Genomic DNA, 17,030 nt, shown 5'->3' on the forward strand with positions numbered 1-17,030 from the left:
ATTCTGAAGCTCTCTGAAATGCAATGAGCCACATCCAGAGCAATAATACCAATAAGCCCCGTGGATAATCTCATGACTGACTCAGATTAAGTCATGCACATCAAGCTGGACGGGTGCTGGTCGCGCTGCAGTCACACCGAGGTAGGGAATAAGAAAAACTGAGGACATGATGAGCCATCAAGAAGTTGGAGCCATCCAACCAAACGGTCTCTTCTTGCCTTGCCAGCTGCTGCCAACATCGCGTACCGGCAACCCAGCCCAGAGCTCAAAGGTGAGGCTGAATCAGTGGTTAATATGTGACTAGGCACAGCGATCCCACGCCCTGCTTCACCTCCGCTGCACCATCTGTCTGTACGGATAACTGAGCAGCAATGTGCAGTCAGAGTGTTGTGTTCCCTTGCAAGGCACAAACCCAGCAATACAAAAGGTCCAACTGAGGAATTCTTAACCCTAATTTGTAGTACACATACATACACACACACACATATATATATATATATATATGTGTGTGTGTGTGTGTGTGTAGAGAGAGAGAAAGAGAGAGACTTTGTTGCACTTGTTTTTCTTTTTTTTTTCCCTGCTGAATATTTTTCATCTGCACTAGACTGAAAAGGTGGTTAAAGGTCAGTGGAATGTAGAAAAGCCTGCACGCTGTTCTAGACATCATGTGGCATTTCACACATCGAAGGGATGGTTTTAATTGTACCGTCCAACAGTTCTGACACTGTTTCTACAGTCAGTTTGGACAAGACAAGACCTGTTTAATATAATTATCTGAACCACTGACCTGGGAGCTTAAATAGGAGCCTGAAGATTTACATCAACAGACTTTAGGACAATGATTTAACAATAACCAGAATGGAGAAGGGGCCTGTCACAGTCAGATGTTTCAGCATGTATGCTGTTAGAGAATTCAGCACAGTTTTATCTAAATATATTCCTGATTTGTCTCCCCTTTATTCCACATTGGAATATAAATTTGAATGAAATTAGATTTTATATGTAAATGTATATTACGCAGATTTAAACTTTTTAACCCAATTACAACCTACAGTTAAAATTATGCAAAAATAAAAAGGGATACCTATTCAGGTGGGAATCTGTACAAGGTGTTGATAGGCCATTTAGAGTTATTAATGAAGAGTTTAAAGACAATAATTAAATCTTTTGCTATTTTGTTCGTGACCTGAGACCTGACTTGGGAACAAAATTTAAAAGCACACAGTGTTTCCTGGTGTTTGTTTACTGACCTGCAGCACTGAGTGACCCGGTGGGCTGTTCTCTGGTAATTCCGCTTCGTAGTGACTCCTCTCGAATTTTGGCTGGTTGTCATTCTGGTCAGTCACAGTAACCCGCAGAAGAGCACTGCTTGCCCTCTGCGGGTTCCCACCATCCACAACTCGAATGTTCAGGTCATATGAGTCCTTCTTCTCCCGGTCCAGGTTGCCCATGACAACCAGCTGTGGCTGCTTCTCGTCTGTGTCCAGGGCGACCTGCAGACCAAAGAGCTGGTCAGCGTCCGGTCCCGTGCTTAGGGAGTACTCAGCCACGCCGTTGGATCCAGAGTCCCTGTCAGTGGCCATGGGGATGGCGAAGAGAGCACCGATTAGTGTGTTCTCTGGAATTGACAGGGTGAGGATGGGCGAGGAGAACTGTGGTGTGTTGTCGTTGATGTCCAGAACCTCAATGAGACCTTCGATCAGCCGTGGCCCCGAGCCGATCCCTTTTACCATATCAGTGATCGACATCTCAATCTCTAGGAAGCATTTATCTTCCTCAAACAAGTTGCAGTTTTCCAGCATCTCGCGGTCAATGGGGATATCAGTGGTATAGATGTTACCGGTTTTACCGTCCACTCTCAGGTACGGAGCACCAATCTCCAACTTGTAGAGGTGTCTGGTATCGGGAAGGCCCTTATCCTCCGCCAGGCTGCCGATCAGCGTGTTGGGCGGCTGCTCCTCATACACTTTATACAAGATGTCTGTGGGTCCTCCGCAGTGGGAAACCATCAGGATGGCTGCCATGAACGGCAGAACATCCCACCTCAGCACCGCCATGCCTCTGCCAGAAAAAAAAAACGCTCTGAAAAGAGAAGAAAGAAGAACCGGGTTAGTGAGACGGCTCTGTCAGGCATTCTCAGAGCCATTCAGGAGCAGACTGTCAAATTTGCCTCTGAAGTTGTGGTGAGATTTTGGGCATGAACTCATCAGCTCCGCTGCAGTGAGCAGAGAGCAGCCGGGCATCACCGAGTAATCACTTCCTCCTGCTGCCAGTCGGCTGCTCTGACAGGAAGACAAACTTAGAGCTGCTGCAGGCGACAAAAAATATGCAGCAACAGGGAGCGGGACTCCTGCAATGATGACTTAGAGGGTTCTTTAATGCTGAGAAGCACAAAAAATGCATAAAAAAGTATGACAGAGACGTGAACTCAAGAGGAACAAGAATATGCTCCTTAAAAAAATAAAACTTTCCTCAGCAAATCCAAGGGCTCTATCAACTTAAAGGACATTTTAAGGCCTGTAGCATTAATAATTAAATCAATAAGAATCTGAATTTTAATTAAGGCACAAATATGAACAGAAGTTTGAGTGCAAACTACAATGTAATCTTTTTATGAAATTTATTTCTATTTATTGTAACTATTTCAAATGTTTCTTTTTTGTGAAAAATAAGGAATTGATGTCTGGTTGGACATTTAAGGAATCCATCTGTACTTTTGAAGTACAGATTAAAATAGATAAACTCACTAAAACCCTTGTGTCTTCACTCGTGTTACTCTCAGGGATGCTGCAATTCTGAGCACTTTCACATACTTTGTACAAACTTTTTCTCTCAAAATAATCCCAGCGATGTCACACGCACCTTGAGCCAATCAGTTTGATAACTGTGGTCAACAAAGGAAAAATTTGAGACAACTTTGGGAAACAGATTGAGATCAATTTTTACAACACCAGTTATTGTAAATCTCTCAGTCTATTGGCAACTCAATCATGACCTATGTGACCAGGCCATTTACTTTTTGTTTCATGTTTGCAGATTTTCTCACAATTTTACATTTCAACAGTTGCACTAAATTACTTAGGACAGATTTCTGGGAATAAAATGACCCTACTTTTGGCCGGAACACACCTAATATTGACCTGCTGGTTTAACTGATCTACATTTCAAAGTGGGCGTGTTATGCGAAACTTTCTGTTCTCTGTTGTGCTTCAAAAGTAAATACAACTGTTCATCGAATTTCTGTCAGTTTGCTTTCAGGAATAATTTGCTTCTACAAGGTGTTAAATAATGCTCCTTATTGTGACATCACAATAAGGAAAATTGACATAGACCCACCCACTCATCTGTCCACTGTTAGGGAGGTTTTTACATGGACGTGGAGGATTAGCTGCTCTACTCTGAGCCCCTCCCGAATATAAGAAACCCTAACCTCACTCACAGCAGCCAACTATGAGATGGGTGGGCGTGGCCAGTTCCAGCTTGCGTTCTTAAAGTGACAGAGCCCTGAAATGCCTCATTCAGGAAGGTGATGGATAGGGTTGTCATGGTAACCAGTGTAGCAGTAAACCCCGGTAAAAAAGTTGACAATAATAATAACCGCCTTGTTTTTTAAAAACCGTATCATCTGCTGAAGTTGCCGGCGGCACATGCGCACTTTGTTGTTTACAACCAAAACTTTCTTGAAGCTAAAGCTGAAATAATGGCCAAAGGGGGAAACGGTAGCGCTCAGGACATTTATTATCCCTCAAAGAAGACAAAGTGGGAAGTACGGACATTTTTTGGATATTTAAAGAATGCCGAGGGATAGTTGATAGAAGACGGCTATCCTGTTTGCAGCACGTGCTGAAAAAGTGTCTGTGAAAGGCAGCAACGCTTCAAATCTCATGACACATCTGCGTGACCATCACCCACAACTCTACAGTCAACGCAAGGCAAGTTAATGTTAGCATTAAACTAAAATGCGTGATTCAAGGATTTGGGTTGAGGGAGAATGCAACGAGTCGCTATATAAAGCAGCCGCAGCGCCGCTACCTGCATATAAACCGTGTCGCGGACACCCCATGTTGAAATGGCGCTATGCATTACGGGGCTCCCAGGGGCAGATAAGAGTTGGTCTCTCTCTGAGAATAATTATGAATTTAACAATGATTACTGCCTGATGACATTTTCCCCACATCTGCAAAGCTCACTGGAACACAAACCGAGGACAATATTTTCCTGATATAGGGTTTATTACTCAAGTATATTGATCTGATTAGAAGGCTACTTGAGTACTGAGTATCATCTGATCTAATATTTTTAAAATGATGACATCAAACAACCAAAAAATATGAAGTTATGTGCAAATATTGTATTTTAAAGACTAATGGGGAAAATTGTAAACAAATAAACAACATAATTACAAAATAACACATTTTAGGCTAAATTTAGACACAAACTGAGGACAATATTTTCCTGCTATACAGGGTTTATTTAGCTGTCTGAAAATGTAACATGTAAATAAAAAATACCGCAATAATACCGAAAACAGTGATAATTTTGGTCACAATAACCGTGAGGATACATTTTCACACCGTGACAACCCTAGTAATGAAACTGTCAACAATAAACCTGCTGAAATTTCTTTATGTGAGAAGAATTTTGAGCAAAGAATTTCATAAACATGTTTTAAATGGACCATAGACTTATAACTTGTTTTAAAAAACTGTAAAATGCATTCCTTTTAATTCACAATTTGACAAACTACATGAATAGCAGCTTACTTTTCCTCTCAGCCAATTAAAGCTTTAAATTTCCTTTCAGGCTCTGAACTAATAAGGGTTTATTTACTGTAAATTTCAAACTCTAGTTGACCTCACAGGCTTTCTGAAAGAAACCAACTCTGCTGTTATATGCAAATATTTTTCCTGACAATCTGACTCTTCACCTGGTGTTCATAACGCTCCATCAGAGCCAGACTTTCTGGTACCAGCTATTTCTTCTGTCTCTACGTTCATATCTTTTTCTGGGCATAAATCATCGCAGACGCTCAAGAGCTTCAATCTGTCAGAGTTTCTCTGCTGGAGGTCACTTGGGTTAATCTTTTCAGATTCTTGATTTGGACTCAGAAACTTACTTGTTCATCAGGAAGCTTCTTTTAACCCTCTGAACACTGCAACTCTCATGCAAACGTGGTATGTTTCTGTGTGGGAGTGAAAACTCATGTTTCCTAAGCACGCCTACGGACTTGGATATGCGAGATTTGTATGAAGTCATTCTGAGACATGAAACAAATCCACACTGAGTTTCTGCTGCAGCTCACAAACAGAAAACTGAAATAACAAACTAAACAAGGATGAAAGCTTTTCCTGGGAGAACAGGATGCATTACAACCGTCACAATATGAACATCGATTTACTGGACACATTTTAAAAACAACATTTCCTGACTGTGTCTTGTTTTATTGACTATTTCAGCTCCTCCCACAATTGTTGCACATTTTCTCACTTTCTGATTGAAACTAAGCAGACTAGTTTGAGAGGAAATTGTCACAAACTTTCTTGGATTTGCTCAAAATTCCAGCAACACGAGATCGAGGCTTTAAGCTTTGAGGAGAAATTGAGAAACCTCAACAATGTTTTGAGGCATTTCCCGACTCTGATAGTAGCAGCGTCATGAGATGCATTTCATTCATCCAAACATGAAAAAATAATGAAAATGTAATCATATGTCAGATGTTGTCACCTCCAGACTCGAACATATTGATCATATCATGAAGTTAAAACTCTTGTGTCTGATCCGTGTTGCTGCTATTCATCATTCTGAAGCTACACGTTTCCCCGTCTTCAACAGAACCTCCTGATGTTCTTAAATCTGGGTGATTTGTGTTTTTATCAGACAGACGTGACATTTATGTGACGTGAAAAATGAGTCCCATTTGAGTTTTTCTTGGACTTAATTTGTCCCCGTTGAAGTTTTCTGTCCTGCGGATGAACAATAATCTGTAACGATGCGTCGTTCAGCCATTTTTACAGACCATAAAAACACCCGCTCTGCTTTCAGCCGAGTACACACAACTGCGAGCTTCGTAAAGTTTGTATTTATCACATCATCATGTGTGTGTGACAGCACAAACTCATTTTGTTAGAACATATGTCCCTCATTGCCCGCTTTGCTCGGAGTTTACACTTGAAACAAGGACTTTATTTACTAGAACTGTGATACAGAAAGCTACAACCGTCTTCCCTTTAGTGACTGATCTCCTTTTAAAGCAACGCAAAAGTCACATTTGGTACCGTTACCTGTTGCTCCCTTTCAGAACCGACCCATTTGTGTGATGTTTGTTCAGCTTTAAGTTAAAACCTCAGCTGGGTCAAAGGTGGAGCAGCAGCTGGAGAAACAGGTTTCTGTTTGTAAATAAATGCTGATAAAACATGAGTCCGGCTCGCCGCCGACACACAAACACCCGATTACCCTAAAGGACCATAAACGTGTGAAGGTGTGTGTTTGTTTTCTCACATTTTCTTCCCAAACTGCCAAATACCTCTAACCACTGACCTCTGACCTTTGACCCTGCTGCATTTCAGGCATCACTGCGGAAACGGCACCGAAACAACTGGGTTTCTAGGCTGACTGCACAAATGTTTACAGCAACATGTTTCTGTTAACTTATTCAGGAGTCTGACTGATTTTTTTTTCTTCAAAGATGCAATAAAAGTTTAAAATGACACATTATCTTACAAGAAATGTGACACTTTCACATTTTCCTAGAGGATTTTTGTTCACCCGAGACCTGATGTTTTGCCAGCAGGTGAATATAAACAAACAGCAGCAAAACACGAAGGAAGAAACAACTGGGATGATGTAGGTGATAATCCAGGGGCATAAAATCCAACTAGAATTACAGAAAGAGGAGATCTAAGACTTATGGATCACCTTTTTAGTGTAATTGGTTTTCCTCCTGAACAGACAAGGACATTGCATTGATCAATAATAGCGATTAACAGCTGATTACATCTGCAGATGAAACATCACCAACTGTTTCTCCCACTGACCCCGCCCCCACCCCCCATTAACAGCTGAAGACATGAAAACTAGACAATGTTTACCACAACCTAGAGCAGTAACCTTTGTGTGTTGAATAAAAAACTGAACTGTCAACAGGAAGTGTTTTGGCTACAAGTAACACAATCTGGGAAAGATGATTTAGCCTAAAAGGCACACTGCAGTGTTCTAGCCAAGCAACTTTTGCTTACCCTATCGGCACTCAAAACAAGAATATTTGATCATATTTAAGAATATTTACCTTATTTAACAAAGTGCTGTTCTTGCAGTGTGAAATATATTTTAAAGTGATACTTTGCAACTTTTTCAAAATTTTAAATAATATTCTTGAGCTAAAATGACCCTTTAGAGGGTTAATGAAAGGCCACCCAGGCCCTATCGCCCCCTGCGGTCAGAATATTCCACTTGCAACTTCATACTGGTGGGCCGCTCTGTTTGGGACATAAATTTTTTTTTTTTTTTATTTGGCTGACATACCTGGTGCTGCAGTCTGATTCCAGTAGGTTTCCTGCATGTTTTAGATCATCAACTCAGCTTATTTGTTTATTTTAGTGCTGACTCGCTGCTGTAGACACTAATGGAGGCTGGGAGATGTTTCAGCTTTTAGATTAAGGCGTTAAAAAGACAAACGCACAGCGAGGAGGTTCTACAAACAGACACTAGGGGGTGCTGAAAGCAAGCCAAAACTGCCTAGTTTCACTTTAAAACAAAAAATAATATAAAATCTAATAAACAAGGCTTCCTTACTTTTTGAAAATTGATTTGTGCAGTGTAGCTGGCTGCAAAACGCCCGAAGTCCTGACAACAAACAGCTAAAGAGTCTGAAATATATAATTTATGTGTAACAAGTATTTTGGTCCGATGAGCATGTCTTTTCTCTAAATTCGGCATTCCACTTAGTGGCCAGTTAGAAGAAACTAAATTTCAAGCAAATCTGCAAATGTCCAGCTAGAATCAGGTGGATTTGAACATTAAAAAACGTTGAAGTTGTTTGGATATTCACTTGTAACTTTCACATGCAAAATTTCTTGTAGTCTTTATTTTTTTACCCATTTTAGTTTAAATTAGTCAATTTGGTCCCCAACCGCTCATGTTTTCCAGGGTTAGGGTTCTGAAAACTGAGAAGCATTCATGATCCCGGCAGCAAACTGAGGAATATTTTGAGGGAAAACTTTGGAATACGACAGCAACGCCATTAGACTCACATGAAGTACACGAGTACATTCACAAATGTCATGAGACACTTTTGGAGAACTTCTTGAGAACGCCGTGCAAAAACTGTTGCCAATAATTGTATCTCAGTGAGATACTATTGCTACTATATTTTTATGCTTTCTGGATATGTGATTTATTAGATATTCATCATTTTCTTGGCTTTAACACAGAAGATCCATTGTTAGGATTAAGATATTTTAGACTGTTTTATTGCTGGCGTACAAACGGCTAAACGTCAGACTTTATGAAAAAAATTTGTTTATCCATATAAAAATACTTTCTTATTGCATGGTATTGTACCAGCTGTAGCAAACCAAGCTGTTAACAGCTGGAGAAAATAAACACCTAACAGATTGTTCTGACACAAATTCATGAAATAACATCTTAAATCAGCTACGAGAACCCAGAGGAATTAGTTTATTTAAGAGCGCATCATCTCAGTTTTCTCTTATGTTGTTACACCCACTGGTGTGTGTGTGCGCGTGCGTGTGTGCGTGTGTGTGTGTGCGTAAGTGCGTGTGTGTGTGCACGCTTGCAGCAGTGTTGAAAGTGTAAATATTATACCATTACAGAAAAGCTATGATTATTTTTATTATTATTATTATCATTATAAATGACACATTAAGATGATTCCAGATTTGATAACAATGAAGATAATTATGAATTTACGTGGGTCTGCACGATGTGCTGACGTCTAGCAACAAGAAGGTCGAAGGTTCATGTTAAGATGCATGCGTGGATTTTCACCGGGCACTCAGATTCCCGCCCACAGACCAAAAACATGCATGTCAAGCTAATGGGAGACTACTTCCACAGATTTGTGTGTGTGTGTGTGTGTGTGTGTGTGTGTGTGTGTGTGTGTGTGTGTGTGTGTGTGGTGGTGGTGGTGGGGGGGCTTGTATTTGTACCCTTGTGAAGACTGGCTTTGGGATATTTACTAACCTTCTTACGACCGATGGTCCTTTTCAGGACCAAAACCCGGTCCTGCTACAGAGTACTCCCTAGAGGTGAGGTTTACATATAGGGTGTGAATTGAGGAATACATTGGTTAGGGTAAGGGTTAGGCAAAGTGGACTCACTAAAATGAATGGAAGTCAATACAAAGTCCTAGCATGGGTACAAATACAAGAATGTGTGTGTGTGTGTGTGTGTGTGTGTGTGTGTGTGTGTGTGTGTGTGTGTGTGTGTGTGTGTGTGTGTGTGTGTGTGTGTGTGTGTGTGAGACAAGGCACAGTTCTCCAGAGTACCCGCTCTCGCATGATAAGTGAAAGAGATAAGTCCCAGCTTCTCATGACCCTAATGAATTAGTGGTTCAGATAATTAGTGGATGGTTGGTTCTAGAAGGCGCTGTCTTGATATATTTTTTTAAAGCACCATTAAAACCAGACATTTGATGAAACAGATAATAAAGGCTCTTTTTTTGTGTTTCAATAAAAATCACAAGACTTGGCATTTAAAGATTTTGTGAGGTTTTTTTTGTCCTTGACCAAAAATCTGACAAAAATTGAAAGTGACCGAGAAGCAGCCACAGTGTCCAATGAAATATAAAAGGTACCCTCTACTAATTGTGTCCATCTTATCTGATATATTTTGCTTTACAGCTAAAGAAAATCATTAAATATCCACATAGAGGTAAAACTCTGTAAAAGCCCAGCAGAGCTGCTGAGAACATTTCAACTAACGCTTGACATGTGAGGCCGGTGTCCTAAACCGTAAACAGCAGCATGTTGCTCTGCTCAGAAATAGTCTGTATTTCATACGTTCCTCCAGTTGGAGGTGTTTCTGCAGTTTGATGCTTCGGGAGGGGTTTGTATTTCTAGCAGATATTTGAGACGACTTAAAGAAAAAAACACAGAGGGAATTTTGGGATCGTGAGAAAACCTTTGGGTCGAGATGTCAGCAGTGCGAGTTCCTGTTTGGATGGATTTTCATGTTCGCATGTTTGTTCACATGTAGTCAGTGTGGTTGCCTCCTTGGGGGACGGACGAGGTCGACCAGCTCGTTTTGTTTCCCACAGAAAAACCTCAAGGGGTAGCCGGAGTGAGTGAGTGAGTGTATGTGTGTGTGTGTGTGGGGGGGTGGGGGGGGGGGGGGGTTCAGCTGCTGGGAGCCACATTTCCATTTGTGAGGACTACTTGACTCTCACAGCCGATGTATGTGCTGCCGAACTGAGAGAGAGAGACAGAGAGAGTGTTTGACGGCAGCAATCATCATCCTGTACATAACAAAACACCCAAACATCCTGCTGTGACTGAATCTCCATGTTAATGTCCCACCTGCATGTCTAACTCTGACTCATTAAACACAAAAACAGCAGATAAAATCAGCCTGACTCACTCTGAAAAACTTCTTTAAAATTTCAGGTAAATTTATCCAAATGTTTTAGAACAAATGAACTAAAATGAAGTTGTACTCTATTTACAAGAAAATGACATTATATTCCTTTAAAATGAAGCAGATTATTTTTTATTATTATAAATATTATTCTTCTGTTTTTTTATAATGAACTACCATAAACGTGTATTTATTATTGGCAAATATCACCGATTCACACATAATTCTGTATCATTCTATACTGGATCATTTTGTATTTTTTTACTTCTATTAGCAAGCACGTGCAGGCAAACAATCACCTAATTTCATCACACTATATCTAAAGTTCAATGTCTTCTCCTAAAATATGATTTGTTGTGTAGTTTAACTGCTTTCTTTTCTGTGACATCGACATTTTCTCAAATTAATTCTAGGGAAACATTCGTTTATTACGGCTGAATCCTCTAAAGTGCGTTCTGGACAAAATCATTAAAAGGGTGGTGTTTCTGGTGTCGGTGTGCGCTAAGAAAACATGCAACTCCTGTTTAAGAACAAAATATTATTGGGACAAATTTTTGACCCAACTTTTTCCATTTGAACCTTTCAGAAAATTAAAGGTTCCAACAGCAAGAGCAATAAAATTCCCCAATCGTTCAACAAAACTGACAAAACTAAACTGAGTGAATTCCCTCCATGATGTTCGAACTTCAAGTTGTGAAATATTGGTGAACTTCCAGATTACACCAACGGAAACATTTCAGATGACTCGAAAAGTAAACCTGTAAACTTTCAATTGAAACCCCCAACATAATTAGAAGCAACCACAGTTTGACATTTACCAACAAATACCTGTTCGGGTTTATGTTTCATTAAAAGAGCATGAAACATGAAAAGAAATGGTAATAAACTGGACTACCGACCTGTCGGTTGTTCTCCTGTGCCGGTTAATGATTAAAATCCTGTGAGCTGAGCTGTGTTACTTCTCTGCAGTGATCACCTCCTGCTGAAACAGTGACAACAACTAAAGAATCCAACCAGCACCAGCTTCCTGTTAGCCCATCCCATCCAGTCAAACTGGCCTCATCTCCATAACAAGCGGCTCTGAATGTGTCCCGCTGAGTGCAGAAGTCCTAAACTGCATCTGTGGTTTGCCACAGAAAATTCTTCACTTTTAAACAGATTCCTCAAATATTCATTACATTTTACACTGTCCTCTAAATGAGATTTTAAAAGTCTCCATTTTTTCATTTTATGGACTAATTGTTGCGATTAAAAATAACCCTAGCCTTGCTCTATATGTGGTTACACATTTGTTTCTGTTTACTTCAGATAATTATAAAAAACATTTTTGGTAGAAAATAATTTTAAAGTTAATCTGCATGAAACAAAAAGCCAGAATAATCCCCGGAGTCACTGCACTAATGTGCTCAGTGACGCTGGGAGACCAATTACAAACCTAGAAGTATGACAAATCTTCTGTGAAAAAATCAAGCGACCCACAGTGGGGAAACTGGAAACCAGTCAAGGTGTGTGTATGTGTGTGTGAAACCAGAATGTCCAGCTCTTTGTCCTGCATACCTGAATTAAACATTGCACGCACGCGCGCGCGCACACACACACACACACACACACACACACAGATAATCAAAAGATGCTTTGATGTTTTCAGATCTCAGATGGACAGGATGTGCAGTTATTCTGATCTGTGTTTGTTTGTGTGTGTGTGCGCCCCCCACCATCCCACACAAAGGGGGCTCACTTTAATGACTCCAATAGTATTGTTTGATCCAGATTACCACACACACACACACACGCACACGCACACACACATACACGCACTCACACACACACACACACACAACTTGCTGTATGCTCGAAGTTTAACTCATAAGAGGTGTATTGTTCCAAATTATAAAACAGGTTTTCAGTATTTAGACAGCAGATTGTCTCCATTACCAGTTGTACTGAATGGCTTTCAGATCTTGTAACGCCACTGCAGCACTACAAATGAACAATTTGTGTCCACACCTTCAACAAACAAAGTTCTCAGGTGTGGAGAATGTGACTCTGCCGTGAACCATGAACACACCGAGAGCCTGTTACCGTCTTGGTTTAACGTTAACAGGAAGTGAACTCACTCTCACTCACTGGAGTCAGATGACTGACCAGTTTCAATGTTTTACTGTCTAAGCCTTCATGTAAAATCCTATAAAACAAGTTATGGATTCAAACGTTTTGGGTTTTTTTTTTTACTGACATGGTTAAACAGCCTCTGGATCTAAAATTAAGGAGTGTAATTGATGGTTTCCAGAGAAACCAAATTTAATTCTAAGGCCAAAATCAATGTAATTGGAGTTAAATTGGGACTTTATATGAAATGTACACGTACCATTATAACATGACTTCATAGTGATTTCCAGCTATGGATAAATCAAGCTGATTCCATTTACTAATTTTTACTAAACATTTGCAGTGATCTTTAGTATAAATGAATGGCTTGTGAGTTGATTTCTGTGGGGAAATAGCTCTAGTTCTCTTGTTTTAGGAAGTAGAAGTGAGCCAGAGGAAAGCTGAGCTGAAGACGGCATGATTTGGAGTTTTATTTGCTGATATTTGAACATCTCACCTCTGATTGGCTAACAGCAATGCAACTCTACCACTGACTCCATTTACTCTGCAGCGCTGATGGTAAATGCCGTAGCCTGGCAAGCCAGACTAAATAAGTATATTGTTTATTCTGGCAATGCCCCATTGTCCTTTAAATGATCTCCACATGCTACTGGACAATGAACAACGTGACACACTTGCCACTACAGATGTCAGTAAACGAGGCAGTCAGTTGTTGAATGTGAAAATAGTACATATTTTTTTCTAAATAAAGAACTTAAATACATCTACCTTCTCCTGATTCTAATAAAACCCAAGTCCAAATAGTCCAACCTTAATGGAAAAGCCATCTTGTTTCACTCTGTCGCATCATCCCGTCCGCCACACAGAGGGCCCTGACAGTTTTAGGTAGAATATTTAAATTATAACTAAGATGCACTAAAGTGCCATATTATTGACTACACATTTCTACAGCACAATTAGACACTCGTTTATACAATTTATCAACAAATAAAGCTGATTTGGAGGCGACTTGCTCTTTAAGTGTCTTGCCCAAGGACCCAACAGCAGCATTTTCTGGTGGGAGCCAAGATCGAACTTGCAGCCTTCCAATTACTGGACAACCCACTCTACCTCCTGAGCTACTGCTGTCCCACAACACAAGCCTGAAGTAGCTCTGCCACGTGGTGGAGTTGCTAATGCTAACAGTTAGCTTCTGCTAACAGAGACATTCTCTGCTGTTTCACGGATGCTAAACCAACAACAGCCTTCCCTGTCACAAACTAAAATGGGTGAATCCGTGCTAGCGAATTTTCAATGTAACATGCTAATGTTTATTCTGATACAATGTTTCCTCATCTATTTTCTCACAGCAGCTAATGCGTGTTAAATTCAGAGAGACGGATCGTATTTCAACAAGTAAATAAAGTTTTCTCAGTGAACTTGGCCTTCATAGGCTGTGTTGTGGAGGGAACGCTGAACGTTAGAAGTGTGCATTCCGTTGATTATTGATAGTAACAAATGGTTTCAAACTGTTCAATGTGAACAGATGTCAAATTTAAGCATCAGTCACGTGGGAGGTGAAAAAATCTGTAATATTGTCTCAATAATTGGTCAAAAATGTTCCACACAGAAACTGAAGACAAGCGTCTCGATTTTAATCATCTGATTCATGTTTCAGATATTTTATCTGCACAGATAGCTTTAGTTTTCCAAGTCATTTTCTAGTGTCAACAAATTGAAACTATGAATAATTTACATCATGAAAACAAAAACACTTGGATTATAACCAATCCAGAGCTGAAGATGTTTAACATGTTTTTCTTAGCAATTAGATTATGTTTAATACCAAAAAAAAAACTAGAGCAACTTGGAAAAGATACTATTTTTTATTGTTTTATTTGTTGTCAAACTAAACACGCTGTGAGGAGCTCAAAGTTTCCATATGTGATACCATCTAGCTGAGTTAACAGGAAGTAGCCTACTGATGAGCTCACCTAGCATTTTTCAAAATAAAAGCTGTGTCAGATCAAATTTCTGATGAGGAGGAAACAAGTAGGAAGTAAATATTTGCTTGTTAACAACAAGTGTCATCTTTCCTGAGGAAAACTTTGTAAATGTGCAATGTCACGTACTGTATTTTTCACTTTTAATGTGAGAACAAGTGACAGCTGGACAGCAAATGTTGAAAGTGGCTTCATTTAAAAATGTTTTGAGCTATAATCGGTTAAAAAAATATTTCGTATTCCTTTGAAAATTGTATATCTACGCAAGTAATTTCTGGTTACAGTTTCTGTTGTAGTTTGAAAGATCTTGAACAGGTTTTTATTAATTTCAATATGTTTCACCAAATTGAAGCCCTGCCCTCACGATGAACATGTTTAAACTTCCTTCATGTTATTAATGATCCATTCTTCTTCTGCATTATCCAAGAAGTGTGACAGTGTGAAACGACACCTGGTAGCAGGCTGCAGGTTTTTACTGCCTTCAAAATGGGAGAAAAATCAATCTGGCCTCGATAACGGTGCTTTTAGCTCCATGTACAGCAGGAAACAACGCGTCCATCTGTCGGATAATAAAGCATCTCTTCCTCGTCAGTAGGGAGTTACATTAAATTAGCATCATGTTTACTTCCTCTGGCGGATTCGTGCTTCTGGCCGCCATAACATCAGATTTAACTTTGGTGTCAAGCAGAAACCCCCCACCCCATCAGGTGAAAATCCTCCATGACTTCCTGCCTTGTTAGAGATACCAGAGCACAGCACATTTGGGGCTGATTTAAACGTCTGTGACACGGATCCACGGCGGTCTCCTGTCACACTAATGCGAGCGGAGCCGTTTGGAGAGTGGGGGGTCATATCTGTGATTTTTATTATAAAAACACACCAAGAAAAGCCAAATGGAGCTGTCGCCTCCACACTCCTCATCCTAATGGACTCAAAATGATGCTGAATATGAAGAGACTCGTGTGAAACAGCAGCCTGGCAGAGGCAGTTTTCTCTTAGGAGGAAGCAGCCATAAAGCTGCTTTTTAAGGCATTTTACGCTCCGGTTGCAGCTTTCAGCTTTGTCTTTTCCAATGACTCAAGTATATCTCTATTTTCTGCTCCTCTAAAGGGAAAGAGTCGGGGTGTTTTCAACTCCTTAGACATGGATTTCTCTAAAGATAATGAGTGAAAAATGTTTTTAGTTTTTCTTAACAAAATAGAAGATTTATTGTGATTAAAACCATAAATCTAAGCAAACATGTAAAAAAAAGGCAAAATATTTTAGGGTTTAGGACTATAAAATGAAAAGAATGTCACTTTAACACTTAAAACTGTATGCATGAGTTGGGTTAACTCCAGAATGAAGGTTTGGTGTTGCTGGGAATAACCGAACCAACAGAACCCATAAAGGTGCAGAAAGACATCCGTCCGTTGCTCCGTTTAGGATCAACATTTCTTATTGGCATCAAATCTTCACCCAGAAGTCTTCTGACTGGGTTCTTTGTAAAGATTGATGTGTGTTGCCAAAGTGAGATACCAGAACCATGACTCATGGATCTAACAGCGGATCACAGACAAACCGGTTCTGTCACTTTGAGAAAACAAGACAAAGAATGTGTCCGTCGGGTTTCAGGGATTAAAGTTATTGTTTGTAAGTATTAAATTCTGTTTCACCTAAAGGAGAAAACATGAATAGGGGACCGTCTCTTTTCCTGTAGAGCCGCGCGTGTGCATGTGTGTGTATGGTTTCACACTTCAAACCCATCTCCACTCCACCAGCTCCCGTTTTAATGATGGACATTAACAGCTCCCTTAGATCTTCAATTTTTACGCAGATAAATGCAGAACGGACCTCCCTATTCCTCCCTCACTGACTAATCCTCCACCTCCCACGCCTCACCCGCCCACCGCTGGGCCTTTAAGTGGTCACAACTGGATGGATGCACCTCTAAATTAAACGAGGCAGCAAGGATTCCCAAAGCTTAGTACCAAACCTCAAACCTCACCCGTTGACGGAAGGAGCTCGGGTGACGACAGGTCGACTGTTCAAACCCACCACAAACCTCAGAGAGAGTATCTCCACCTCCACGATGGGGGGTGGAATAAATATCTGTTTACAGAGGCAGAAACTGGAGATCTGACGCCCAGATCATGGTAATTGTTTCAAACTCAAGCAGAACCTCAGCAGGTTTGGTGAGGCTTATCTTTTTTAAAGAAAGTTGCTTTAAATCAGTATTTGCTTTAACACAAAGATGTATTACAGCATCACTGATACGGGTGCGTCTATCTCGCTGTCCTCTGATCTTCCAGTAAAAATTCATTTGATTTCTTGTTTTTTACACACTAAAAGGTTTAAAATGTAAAG

At 40.2% G+C, this 17,030-nt stretch overlaps 1 protein-coding gene across 6 annotated transcripts in view; it reads right to left on the minus strand.

Moving 5' to 3' along the window:
• LOC107380771 (protocadherin-1) overlaps nucleotides 1–17,030 on the minus strand; it is a 240,387-nt gene that overhangs the window by 221,503 nt on the left and 1,854 nt on the right. For 5 of the 6 annotated variants that reach the window (XM_054739398.2, XM_054739402.2, XM_054739400.2 and 2 more), the window contains exon 2: nucleotides 1,251–2,082. In XM_054739398.2, coding sequence (XP_054595373.1) covers nucleotides 1,251–2,057 — 807 coding nt within the window. In that variant the 5' untranslated portion in view covers nucleotides 2,058–2,082. Of the gene's footprint in view, nucleotides 1–1,250; nucleotides 2,083–11,492; nucleotides 14,581–17,030 lie in introns of those variants that run through there. The other variant, XM_054739399.2, reaches the window with a different exon arrangement.

The sequence above is a fragment of the Nothobranchius furzeri genome, chromosome 1 (genome assembly GCF_043380555.1).
Source record: "Nothobranchius furzeri strain GRZ-AD chromosome 1, NfurGRZ-RIMD1, whole genome shotgun sequence".
Classification (NCBI taxonomy): domain Eukaryota; kingdom Metazoa; phylum Chordata; class Actinopteri; order Cyprinodontiformes; family Nothobranchiidae; genus Nothobranchius; species Nothobranchius furzeri.